Consider the following 13,261-nt stretch of genomic DNA (forward strand, 5'->3'; position numbering starts at 1 on the left):
TGAGAGGAGGCCCAGTGTGACCATAAAGGTAATTTCAATGAAAGAGTCCACCAGAGTCCATAATTGGGAATTTGTGGATGGGGGGTGCAAGAGCCCTGTCCAGCAATAGAAATACTGCTGTAGCCGTATAGGATGGCAGCACAGTAATACAATTTATATTATTTGAGGGGTTGGCTAATCAAATAAAAGAGGGAAATACTTATGTCATTAAAAATTATGGAATGAGCAGGGTGGGAAGCAATAAAGCAATGCTTTCACAGAGAAATACTGCAATTTATAATTGTCCAGCAATAGAAGTGCCTACCCATTTAGAGCCGGAGGCCAAATTGATGCTGTCACCACCGTCCGAGGATGTCAAAATTGCTGACCTGCAGCCAGGGATGCATCAGCTGGTGACAGTGGAGGGATGCATCACTGTAGTAAGTTTCTGGAGATTTTTTGTACTCCCAAACAAACTTAAACCTTTGCATACTGACAGCTAACACACATTGCACTGACTTTATATACAATCTTATATATAGCAGCCCATACTGCACGACAATGAAATAAGATTGAAACAAAATAATACATGGAGGACCGCACACAGTTAGAAAAACTATATTTCTAAATACTCAAATAACTTTTTAATTATCTCCAACTTTCTGTCATATTTGCTGAAACTGACCCTATGTTCCAGTAGAACTACACAAAGCAGGTAACCACCTACAACCTGTAGTGTGATTTGCAAAAATCCACTGCTCCCAGTTCAGATGCACCAATCAGGGCCAGGGGGGTGGTGTCTAACTGCGTGTCAATCACTGCTCATGCACACACATTCATTCTCCCTTGTGGGGAGAGGGGCTTGGGAGACCGTTTTGGGCTTTAGCGGAAAGGTGGGAGGGACTGAGAAGTTGTCGATGTTCAAATTTTTGGCTATATCCTGGATCTTCACAATCCTACCCCACGGCACCTTTAACAAAAAGTTAGTGTTTTTAATTTGTGTTTGAAAAACCAATCTAATCTCAGGTAAGAGGTAACTTTCTGTAGTTAGAATATGCTGATTTGATTTTCTGTGCAGCACTTCTGTTCTACTTAATTTACATGATATTTTTGTCTTGACTTACATGTAACGATGAACAGGCATTTGTGCTGAAATTACTAATTGTTTGGTATTTCATTAATCATTTTAACCACAATTAAGTTGCAGTTTCTTGTGTGAGTTTTTCCTTTTGATATCAGTGAATTAACTCGGACAAAAAAATAGAACTTTGAAGGCATCACTTGGGACTTTGGCAGCTTGCAGTGGTCATTTTATTGATATATTTTTTGTATCTTTATGGATTAAATGATCAATGAAAGACGAATCAACAGACTTCCTGGTCTTGAAAATAACGAATTTCTTTGTTTCACTGTGGTAATTGCCATTGTGCTTATGACTTGTGGTACTGATGACCACATTCAATGTTTCCATGCTCCGTGTGCATGTATTCATGTAAAGGCCCTTTAAACATGAGAGCTTGAATTAAAAAAAAGAATTGACGTCTGCTTCCTGCACTGAAATAATCAATGAGGAACATATTGACCTCAGCAGCGACCCACATCCTGTTGTTAGTCAACTACAACCGTATAATCCAGAGTGTGACAACCAGCATGTTAGTTATACAGAGTTTAATTGATTCATCCTTCTAAAACACATAAGAGGAAGTGGTGGAGTCAACAGTTTTTAGATACTTGTACTTGAGTATTTCCATTTTATGCTATACTTTGTACTTTTACTATCTAAGTTTCTATTACATTTTAGAGAAATTTATCATAGCGTTAGTTATTGTGTGAAAACTGATTCAGCTTTTTCGACATACTATACCCAGAATTTTTAATCACTTTTTTGACATGCTATAGCGTCACTTTTTCGACATACTATACTATGCCTTTTTTTTTATTTAATAATTTCTATAGAATAATTAAGAATACTATTCTGCACAGCATCTATCTTCCCCTTATCACACCTTTACTGACATGGACCTTTTAATAGAAACTCTAACTCACACACACCAACCTCATTATGAGTTGTTGCGTGATGTTCCGCATGCTGTCCCTCACTCTGTGGTCTAAAGCGTTGAGGTAGGGCTTCACCTCATTCGAATTATTAGAATCAGAATTAAGTAACTTATACATTATACACAACTAAACACTCTATTGCAGTCAGTTAGTTCCTTACTTCCTGCTTTGCTCTTGTCATACCTACTCTGCCACTAGAGGGACCCACCACTTTAAACATTAGTATAAGTTGTAATTGCTACTTAAATGACCTCTTGGAGCATTTCTCAGTCTCTTTAATGTTGATTGTTATTCCATCATTATTCATTTCAGACATGTTCTTGAAGATTTTCCAGATGTTTCTTCTGTCCCACATTCTACTGAGCTCCCAACTGACCTTGTATAGCTACGTATGAAATTTAGTGTCCCAAAAAAAGTTATGATACTCCGCTTGTCATTGACGGCTGTCAAAAAAGCACTTGACGTAGGGCGTTTTTTTTTTTTTTAAGTTAAAAGTTGAAAATTTTTCAACTTCAAAAAGACGCTGTCCGAGCTGCAAAAAAGAAGTCAGCGGTGGCGCTTAAAAAAAGAGCTCAGGACTTTTTGGAAAATACGGTTTACTCCATAGGATTATAATGTTAAACAGACGCTGGCAGCTTAAAAAAAGACACCAAGTGTGAACAGCCTAACACTGCACATGGCAAAGAGCAGTTAGTCAGGGTTTGATGAAGTGGAGACATATTTTCTTGAAACCTGATTGAGTACGGTTGAGTACATGAATTGTTTTTATCTTTCTTAGAGAGATTTGGCTAGAGGATAATTGATGATGTGAGAGGAGCTTGAAGAGGCCCTGAGGAAACCGTCAGAGGATTAAGAGGCAGGACTTTGTCACAACTTTTTTACAGTAGAGGAGAACTCCTGAACACACATGTATTAGCAGGCTAGAAGGACTGCAGCTTCTGGGATTGCCGTAGAAACAGCTGCTGTGTGGGAGGATTTCCACAAACAGCACATGACTGAGGAGCGTGAGGCAGGGCTATGTCCATGCTGACCTCGGCTGCAGGAATAGTCAGCCAGTGGAATGAAAACTTGCCGGCACAGGTCACTGAGGTATTGCACGTTGGCAAAGCAATCCAACCTTACATAGCAACCCTCAGCATGCACACGTACATTGGTAATTGGTCATATATTTGAATTGTTATCACTTATATTTTTTGAGATAGAAAAGTAGTCAATTGTTGAATAGATCACATTAAGGGAGCAGCAAGTACAGTATAATTTAACATGCCCTATAGAGATTACCACTTGTGCTAAGGTATTAGCAACCACCTGAACACAAAACAAAACCCAAACAACCTAAATGTGACATTTGATTTGTCAACCTTTTTCCAGACCTTATGTCTCAGATTCTGAGCCCAAACGCAGACCAAGACAAGGTAGGTGGTGGTAAAAAAGGTCAGTATTTATTGATGACCAAAATATATTTGAAAAGGTAATGCCAGGCGTGTAGACAGGTGAGTCCGGGTGATGGAATGCTGATAGTGGTGACGAATGTGTTGGGAGGTGAGTACTGGTGAACAGGAGTCTTGATGGAACGACGAAGTTGATGGTTCTGGTTACCAGACCGGGGGGGAAGGGAATTCCAGGGGGAAGGTACTGAAGAAAGAGGAACAGGAAACAAGCATAAACGAAGCAAGCAAACAGCGACTGACTAGAATTTTATTACCATTTTAACATTTTTTTACTAACATTTTATACTATGTATATTGTGTTATATATATGTGTTATATGGACCTGTGTCTGCAATAAAGTTTATATTTTTTATTTTTAGCAAACAATTTAAGCTGCATAACATACTAGTGTTGCTAACGATCCGGCAGGGCCTGGATGATGGTGGTAGTGATGATGATCAGGAACAGGTGTGTAGATTGCTGACGAGGATCCGGTTGAGAGGAGGTTCTGGTGATCCTGGAATTTTCCGCCTTGCACTCGTTTCCCAGCAACTGGAACGGGGTACAGTCAAGAACGTAAAACAAAAACACAAAAAAAACAAGCGCCCGGTCGTGGAGCTCCGCGGGCTGCCGATATCTCTGTGCCCGAGTAGCAGTGCTTTGGCTGTAGCCTACTTCCACCCAATATAGTCCCAAGTCAATATCAGGCCACAAGAAGTAATTATGTTTTGTTTTTGTTGTTGTTGTTGGGTCACTTTTACTCACGGCATGCTAACGGCAACAAAGGATTACATTCACTGCGCTAAGCTAAGCTAGCGGCGGCACCGCCGGACTAAGACAATGCATGCACTGAGACAAAAATGTGTTTGCCTACCTATATAAATATAGAGGACGATCTGGCAGGGCCTGGATGATGGTGGTAGTGATGATGATCAGGAACAGGTGTGTAGATTGCTGACGAGGATCCGGTTGAGAGAAGGTTCTGGTGATCCTGGAATTTTCCGCCTTGCACTCGTTGCTCGGCAACCAGAACGGGGGACAGTCAGGAACGTAAAACACAAAACACAAAAACAAACCAGACGGACAGGGAAAACATGCTCAAGGGAATGGGTTCGTAAGTTCATTTCGTCAGACGAGACTAAATATGTTTTTTTCCATGACTAAGATGAGACAATGACGAGACTGTGCCAATGTCCAAAAACGCTGACTAAGATGAAATTAACATGCATTATTGTTGATGAAAATGTTTTGCATAAAATAAAAACTAAGATAAAATCTCTCTTAATTTTCATCTACAATCGTCTCTACTTTTTCATCGTGAGATAGAATATTCAGCTGTTATGCCTTCAAAATATTCCGAATGAGTTTGTGCTGTTGCTGCCTGCCTGTGGCTGCAACACGAAACTACATGGAGCAAGATCACAACACCCATAGACAGTAGCGAATACCATAGATTTCTGCCAGAGCAACTATCATAATAATAATAGTAGAGGTAGGCAATATGGCTAAAAGATCACAGTAAAAGTGACCCAACAACAACAAAAACAAAACCTAATTACTTATTGCGGCCTGCGTATTCACAGCAGTAAAAATATCAATGCAGATTAAGACTAGACAATTTCCTAGGTAGATATTAACTTGGGACTATATTGGGTGGAAGTAGGCTACAGCCGAAGCACTGATACTCGGGCACAGAGATATCGGCATCCCACAGAGCTCCACGAGAAAGTCACTGTTTCTGGGTTTCTGGACAACCAAATGCAGCTGCCCTGACTGAGCTCCAGGCAAGCAGCCCGCGGGGCTCTGCGTCCGGTGCAAAGTCACTGTTTCTGGGTTACTGGACGGGCAGCGGCCCGCCGAGCCCCGCGGAGCTCAGTCAGTGCAGCGGCATTTGGTAGTCCAGTAACCCTAGAAAGGATGACTTTGCGCCGGTTGTGGAGCTCCGCGGGCTGCCGATATCTCTGTGCCCGAGTAGCAGTGCTCTGGCTGTAGCCTACTTCCACCCAATATAGTCCCAAGTCAATATCAGGCCAGAAGAAGTAATTAGGTTTTGTTTTTGTTGTTGTTGGGTCACTTTTATTCATGGCATGCTAACGGCAACAAAGGATTACATTCACTGCGCTAAGCTAAGCTGGCGGCGGCACCGCCGGACTAAGACAATGCATGCACTGAGACAAAAATGTGTTTACCCACCTATATAAATATAGAGGACGATCTGGCAGGGCCTGGATGATGGTGGTAGTGATGATGATCAGGAACAGGTGTGTAGATTGCTGACGAGGATCCGGTTGAGAGGAAGTTCTGGTGATCCTGGAATTTTCTGGCTTGCACTCGTTGCTCAGCAACCGGAACGGGGTACAGTCAGGAACGTAAAACACAAAACACAAAAACAAACCAGACGGACAGGGAAAACATGCTCAAGGGAATGGGTTCGTAAGTTCATTTCGTCAGACGAGACAAGACTAAATATGTTCGTCAACGACCTTTTTTTCCATGACTAAGACGATGACGAGACTGTGCCAATGTCCAAAAACGCTGACTAAAACGAAATTAACATGCAAAGAATTACTACATTCATTGCGCTAAACTAAGCTAGCAGCGGCACCGCCGGACTAAGACAATGCATACACTGAGACAAAAATGCATTTGCCCACCTATATAAATACAGAGGAGACGGTGAATAACTCTATTTCAACAAACGGTGGTGTATTCCTTTAAGAAGCCTCGTAAAGAGTTCTGTACTCGACATTCAGAACATTAATTAGCAACAAACTAATGTTTACTTACTTTAAATCTTGGCCTATAGCTAATGGAGTAAATAGTGTTCTGAGTAGGGTTGAGTATCGAAACCTGGTGTTTTTAAAGCACTCCATGGTCAAGCCCCTCCGTATATTTCCGATCGCCTGTCTACTTACTCTGCCGCCAGGGCACTCAGGTCCACAACCCAACAACTCCTCGTCATCCCCCTGACACCCCTAAAAACCAGAGGGGACCGAGCCTTCTCTGTAGTAGCCCCCAAACTCTGGAATTCCCTCCCACCCCATATCAAATCATGTAATACAATTGATAGTTTTAAATCAAATCTGAAGACACTTTTTTTTAAGATTCAAAGCTATGAACTGAACTGAACTTTTTCTTATCTTATCTATGCCACTATTTAACACTAAACTTAACAGGAGGTTACGTTAGCCTAGTGTTAGCTAGAAGCTGGATTAAACAGGGTAGAAATGCTGTCAGCTAAACGGTGTAAAGTGTGACTGTATTTAACTGTAAAGGATTCCAACAGCGGGACGTCCCACAGTCACCATCTGCTGTTGTTGGAAAAACAACACAGACGCACTTCAAAGTTATTGTAAAATACTCTTTTCCTATCTAGTGGAAGTTCAGCAATTCACTGGTGAAATAAGTTATTGTTATAAGTTATTATTACATTATGAATAAATCATTTAATTTTGACCATATGGCTTTAGCAATAAACAAGCCATTCTTTAATCTCGCCAACAGTTGTTTTATGCTTTTTTTTCATATATATATATATATATATATATATATATATATATATATATATATATATGAGTTTTCTTTTGACTAAAACTAGATTAAAATGAGCTCGATGGTGTTTTAAGCCCCCAACGTCTCCTTCCAGACAGCGCTGCGATCGTTGACTTCAAAGCACCTAACCCTAACCATAATCATAACTATAACCATTACCTAATCCTAGTGCCTTCCTTTTGCAGCGCTGCCTGGAAGGAGACATTGGGAGCTTAAAACATCGATAAACCTAAAAGCGACAAGACTTTTAGTTGACTAAAACTTGACTAAGATACCTTGAGTTCTCTTTTGACTAAAACTAGACGAAAATGATGAGACTTTTATTGGACTAAAACTTGACTAACAAAAAAAGATATGTAAATGACTAAATATGACTAAAACTGACAAGGACATTTGGCAAGACTAAGACTAAATAAAAAATAGGTGACAGAATTAACACTAGTTCTTTTGGGATGTATCCCTAATTGATCCTTAGTTTCATCCAAACCTTAACCGTAGGAGTGGAAAATGCTCATGTCAATAATTTTTTTTCCCCAATTATTGAAATGTTCTCTTTTCAGATTTTGAATGAACCATTCTTAATGTGCCTCTCCTGAACACAGGTAACATGGAATCAAGGTTCCAAGGAAGAAGAAGGCTAAGACACATCTGTCTTCTCCCTTAGTATCTCTCCTTCTTAGGTTTAGATAAGGTTAGGTTAGGTAAGAATAGGTTATGGTAAATAAGGTCTCTGCCAGAACCTAACCTAAACTAAATTAGGCTAGCATAGGATAGGTGTTGGGCTAACCTTGGTTAAATTAGGCTAGATTAGGATCAATTAGATTGGGTCAGGTGACATTAGTGCTCAGTATTTTCCATAGGTGCTTGAGCTCTGGACCACAAATGGTATTGGCGCCTAAGCATGATATATGTATCAAGTGCGGGGGTGCGTGTCCTGACCGGCATTGGCCTGTAGAAAGGTCTTTCTGGGATGTGGCATACCTTCTTCCGCCACACCCTTACTTTCTTGCTGTCTATCTTCTGTCTTTGCTTCTCCACTTCTTTCAGCAACTTAGACTGTTGTTTGATGTAGGACACAACCAGCTTCGTCCTTTGGTCAACCAGCCTTTCTCTTTCTCTTAACTTCCTTGGATTTCTGAGGGGACCTGTAAACAACAGCATAGGAAAGGTTAAGTCTGGAGTCCAATTGTACCCTTGCATCCCTCCCAAAAGGACAGATTTGTTATGTTGCAAGTTGTTACAAAATACATGTTGGCCTGGCGCCATAAGTGAGATTAGAGGGTTGGTCAGCTATCTTAGCGACTGAGTATTTTGTTCTCCATGATGATTAAATCAGTCATGAAAGGAATATGTGCCCACTGTAAGAAAAAACTAAATTTCTGACAGCCTAAACTGATTTTACACGCTTAGTCCTTCCCTGCAGAACAGAACAGAACCGAGTGTACATTTACTTAAGTACTGTGTAAAATTATTGCATTACGTTATCATGCTACTTCGTGCTTCTATACCACAACAATTTAGAGGAAAATATTATGCATTTTTACTACACTGCATTTAACTAACAAATACACTGCACTGTAGTTACTTTTCAGATTTGAATTTTGCATGGACATTGATTGATGCATCAGTATTAATAATGTAATGTATTATTACACAGTTGTCTATATCAGTCACATGGGCTGGTTTTCTGACTACATTTACTTTCAATGAATGTTATGGAATAATAATTTCACTTTGTAGGACTTCAAATTAAGGACTTGTACTTGTAATGGAGGTTTTTTTACATAGTGGTGTTGGAACTTTTACTAGTGAAAACAATTGAATACTTGTTCCACCACTGGTTTACTGGAACTGTTCATCTAAAAGAGGCTATACATATATCTTTATGACATTTTATGTGACAAAATGTAAGTTTACTTTCTTACCTTGACGGATGAGTTTGCGCTCAGCCAAAACATTTGATGTGATTTCAAGGACAATTTGTTCCTTCTTGGTACTGACCCACCAAATGTATATTCTTGAAAGCAGACCAAAGGTTTTCCTCTCCTTCTCCTGGTTCTTTTTCTCCATATCTTCACGCCTCACCCTTTTTATTCTTAACCACTTCTCCTCCAAACGCTGCTTTTCTCTTTCAATGATCTCCCTATCCTTCCTCTCTCTCTTCTCCTTCTCCTGTCTTTCGGTCTCCTCCTTTTCCCTTTCAATCCGCTTCCTTGTCTCTAGACCGAGCTGTCTATATTTCTCTTCACACTCGTACTCACTCATACGTAATTTTCTCTCCCATTTTTCTATATCCTGTCTTTCTGCCTCCTCTCTCCTCCTCCTTGCATCCTCTAGCCACTTTCTCGCTATCAGATAGATAGGTAAAGGGCTATTAGCCCTTCTTTCTTGCTGCCTCCTTGTGGCAGAAGGCTCGTCGTCTTCAGAAGATGAAGATGTAGAGGCAGGGCTGTCACCCCTTTGTCCGTCCTGTCTCAAAGTGGTTGAAGGGTTGAAATCTCCACGAGACAAAGGTCTCTCACCCATTTGTATCTGCACCCGAGATGAAGATGAAGGGCTCTCAACCATTTCTTCTTGCTGTCTCCTTGTGGAAGAAGGCTCGTCATCTTCAGAAGATGAAGAGGAAGGGCTGTCACCCCTTCCTCCGTCCTGCATCAAGTTGGGAGGAAGGTCTTTGCCAACCGAGGCCAAAAGGCTCACAAATAGTCGTCTGTCAACCCTCGAGGTGGTAGCAAGGTTGATGCTTGTGGAAGACAAAGGCCTCTCACTCCTTTGTTCTTGCTGCCTGCTTGTGGTTGAAGGCTCATCGTCTTCAGAAGATGAAGGGCTCTCACCCATTTCATCTTCCTGCTTCCTTGTGGAAGAAGGCTCGTTGTCTTCAGGAGATGAAGAGGAAGGGCTGTCACCCCTTCCTCCGTCCTGCATCAAGTAGGGTGGAAGGTCTTTGCCAACCGAGGCCAAAAGGCTCACAAATAGACCTCTGTCAAGCCTCGAGGTGGTAGCACGTCTGATATACGCGAAAGACAAAGGCCTCTCACTCCTTTGTTCTTTCTGCCTGCTTGTGGTGGAAGGCTCATCGTCTTCATAAGATGAAGGGCTCTCCCCCCTTTTTGTCTGCCTACTTGTGGTGGAAGGCTCGTCATCTTCAGAAGATGAAGCTGAAGGGCTCTCAACTCTTTTTTCTTGCTGCCTCCTTGGAGAAGAAGGCTGTTTGTCTCTAGAGGATGAAGACAAAGGGCTATCACCCCCCCATGCTTGCTGCCTCCTTGGGGGAAAAGGCTCGTTGTCTCTAGAGGATGAAGACAAAGCGCTCTCACCCCCCCATGCTTGCTGCCTCCTTGGAGGAGAAGGCTGGTTGTCTTCAGAGGACGAAGACAAAGGGCTCTCACCCCTTTGCCTGGGCTCCTTGGTGCTAGTAGAAGGGTTGTTGCCTACAAAGAACAGAGAGCTCACATCCTTTGGTTCTTGCTGCCTGGTGGTAGAGGGCTTGTCTGTACAAGACAAAGGGCTCTCACCCCTTTGCCTGCGCACCTTGGTGCTAGTAGAAGGGTTGTTGCCTACAAAGAACAGAGAGCTCACATCCTTTGGTTCTTGCTGCCTGGTGGTAGAGGGCTTGTCTGTACAAGACAAAGGGCTCTCACCCCTTTGCCTGCGCACCTTGGTGCTAGTAGAAGGGTTGTTGCCTACAAAGAACAGTGAGCTCACATCCTTTGGTTCTTGCTGCCTGGTGGTAGAGGGCTTGTCTGTACAAGACAAAGGGCTCTCACCCTTTGCCTGCGCACACCTTGGTGCTAGTAGAAGGGTTGTTGCCTACAAAGAACAGTGAGCTCACATCCTTTGGTTCTTGCTGCCTGGTGGTAGAGGGCTTGTCTGTACAAGACAAAGGGCTCTCACCCCTTTGCCTGCACTCCTTTGTGTTAGTAGAAGGGTTGGTGCCTCCACTAGACGAAGGTCTCTCACCCCTTCGTCCGTGCTCCCCCAAGATGGTGAGAGGGTCGAGGTCTTCAGGAGACGAAGGTCTCTCACTCCTTCGTTTGGACTTCTTCTTCGAAGAGTACACATCTCCTTTAGACCGAAGTCTTGCAAATAGTTTGAATCCAAAAATGGATCTGAACATTTTCTCCATGGCTTGTTCGTATACTTCTCTTGAAAACTGCAAGTACAAACACACACATGCAAACAGTAATTACTTCACTGATAATCACATTATTGTTTCAAGCAGCACACCAAGCAAGTTATTTCTTACTTAACTAAACTTTCTAATTGAACTTAAATTATTGGAGAAATATTTCTCTGGTCACTCATCATTATTGCACTGTGCTTGATGAACAAAAATGTAAAAGGTCTGCCACAAATATCACTTAAAATCTCAACACTTCAGACTACAGTATAATGTACTTTCAAATAAATCAATCAAGTATTAATGTATGTTAGACACATATACTGTACATATCCACTGACATATTATAGCTGCAACTAGTACAGTTGTGATAATATTAACAATATTTGTACTAATTAGTAAGAATAATAAAAATGATAAAAACATTACAATGAAAGTAGTGTTTTCTAGCTCAAAAGACACCTTCACTGTAACAGGACAAGACATTTTTCTTTTTAGATCAACAACCCACAGGACTAGGGGGCATATTTAGTCAAATGTTTGTGATAAATCTTGAATTCACATGTAATCTGTGATAGAAGCTGCAGAATATCACATGTGCAGGGACTGCAAACCTCTTTGTCAATTTAAAGGTTCCTCGAGCGCAGGGAGACACTACACATGCAGTCAATTTTGTGCACATGCAATTTAGGCAACTCATAATGCAACATTTACTAGACCAATTTACAGTCAAATTGTTTTGTGCAAGAGAAAAAGTGCATTTGCATCTCCTGATCACAGCACATCTTACTGTCCTGATAGAATATAACTGATAAAAAGCTGAAAAGTTATTTATTTGACAGAAAATTTTGAGGAAAGTGAATGTAGGAGTACATTCACTTTTTCACATTTTTCTGTCAAATAAATATCACAAGTGCAGGGACTGCAAACTTCTTCATCAATTTAACAATTTAAAAGCTCCTCAAGCACAAGGAGACACTACACATGCAGTCAATTTTGTGCACATGCAATTTAGGCAATACATAATGCAACATTTACTAGGCCCATTGAAACATTATTTTTTTTCACAGAATAATGTGAGGAAAGTGAATATACTCCTTCCCCATCACAACACAGCTTTACTAAACAGAAAAAGAATTGAGTAAAAAAGTAGATTTTTAGCTCTGCTCTAAAGTGCAGCTTACCTCTCCAAAGGTTTGTGTGGAAATGTACTGAAACTCTGTTAATGTTCTAGTTCTGCTGTCAATTCTGTTATGTTTTAATTTTTAAATAAAAACATTGCTGGAATGTAACTAAGTGCATTTACTTAACTACCAGAAACACATACAGCCAGGATTATGTAAGTATTAATGTATGTTAGACACATATACTGTACATAACCACTGACATATTATAGCTGCAACTAGCACAGTTATAATGATAATATTAACAATATTTCTACTAATTAGTAAGAATAATAAATATAAAAAAACATTACAATGAAAGCAGTGTTTTCTATGACTAGCTAGCTCAAAAGACACCTTCAATGTAACAGGACAAGACATTTTTCTTTTTAGATCAACAACCCACAGGACTTAGGGGGCATATTTAGTCAAATGTTTGGTGATAAATCTTGAATTCACATGTAATCTGTGATAGAAGCTGCAAAATATCACAAGTGCAGGGACTGCAAACCTCTTTGTCAATTTAAAACCTCCTTGAATGCAAGGAGACACTAGACATGCAGTCAATTTTGTGCACATGCAATTTAGGCAACACATAATGCAACATTTACTAGACCCATTTACAGTCAAATAGTTTTGTGCAAGAGAAAAAGTAGATTTGCATCTCCTGATCACAGCACATCTTACTGTACTGATAGAATATGACTGATAAAAAGTTTAAAAGTCATTTTTTTCACAGAATAATGTGAGGAAAGTGAATATACTCCTTCCCCATCACAACACAGCTTTACTAAACAGAAAAAGAATTGAGTAAAAAAGTAGATTTTTAGCTCTGCTCTAAAGTGCAGCTTACCTCTCCAAAGGTTTGTGTGGAAATGTACTGAAACTCTGTTAATGTTCTAGTTCTGCTGTCAATTCTGTTATGTTTTAATTTTTAAATAAAAACATTGCTGGAATGT

At 40.6% G+C, this 13,261-nt stretch overlaps 1 protein-coding gene and 1 long non-coding RNA gene across 2 annotated transcripts; both read right to left on the minus strand.

Moving 5' to 3' along the window:
* Positions 1–3,457: 3,457 nt before the first annotated feature.
* On the minus strand, positions 3,458–4,729 carry LOC114565631 (uncharacterized). The gene is made up of 3 exons (XR_003693953.1): positions 4,342–4,729; positions 3,874–4,019; positions 3,458–3,672 (listed from the first exon to the last, which is right to left on the minus strand). It is a non-coding gene; the product is annotated as an uncharacterized LOC114565631 (long non-coding RNA).
* Positions 4,730–7,061: 2,332 nt separating this feature from the next.
* LOC114564760 (histone-lysine N-methyltransferase, H3 lysine-79 specific-like) lies at positions 7,062–13,166 on the minus strand. The gene is made up of 4 exons (XM_028592280.1): positions 13,156–13,166; positions 10,914–11,172; positions 8,945–10,786; positions 7,062–8,164 (listed from the first exon to the last, which is right to left on the minus strand). The coding sequence occupies exons 2-4, from the start codon at positions 11,143–11,145 to the stop codon at positions 7,857–7,859; spliced, it is 2,382 nt and encodes a 793-aa protein (XP_028448081.1). The 5' UTR covers positions 11,146–11,172; positions 13,156–13,166; the 3' UTR covers positions 7,062–7,856.
* Between the last annotated feature and the right edge of the window lie 95 nt (positions 13,167–13,261).

Source organism: Perca flavescens, chromosome 12, assembly GCF_004354835.1.
Source record: "Perca flavescens isolate YP-PL-M2 chromosome 12, PFLA_1.0, whole genome shotgun sequence".
NCBI lineage: Eukaryota > Metazoa > Chordata > Actinopteri > Perciformes > Percidae > Perca > Perca flavescens.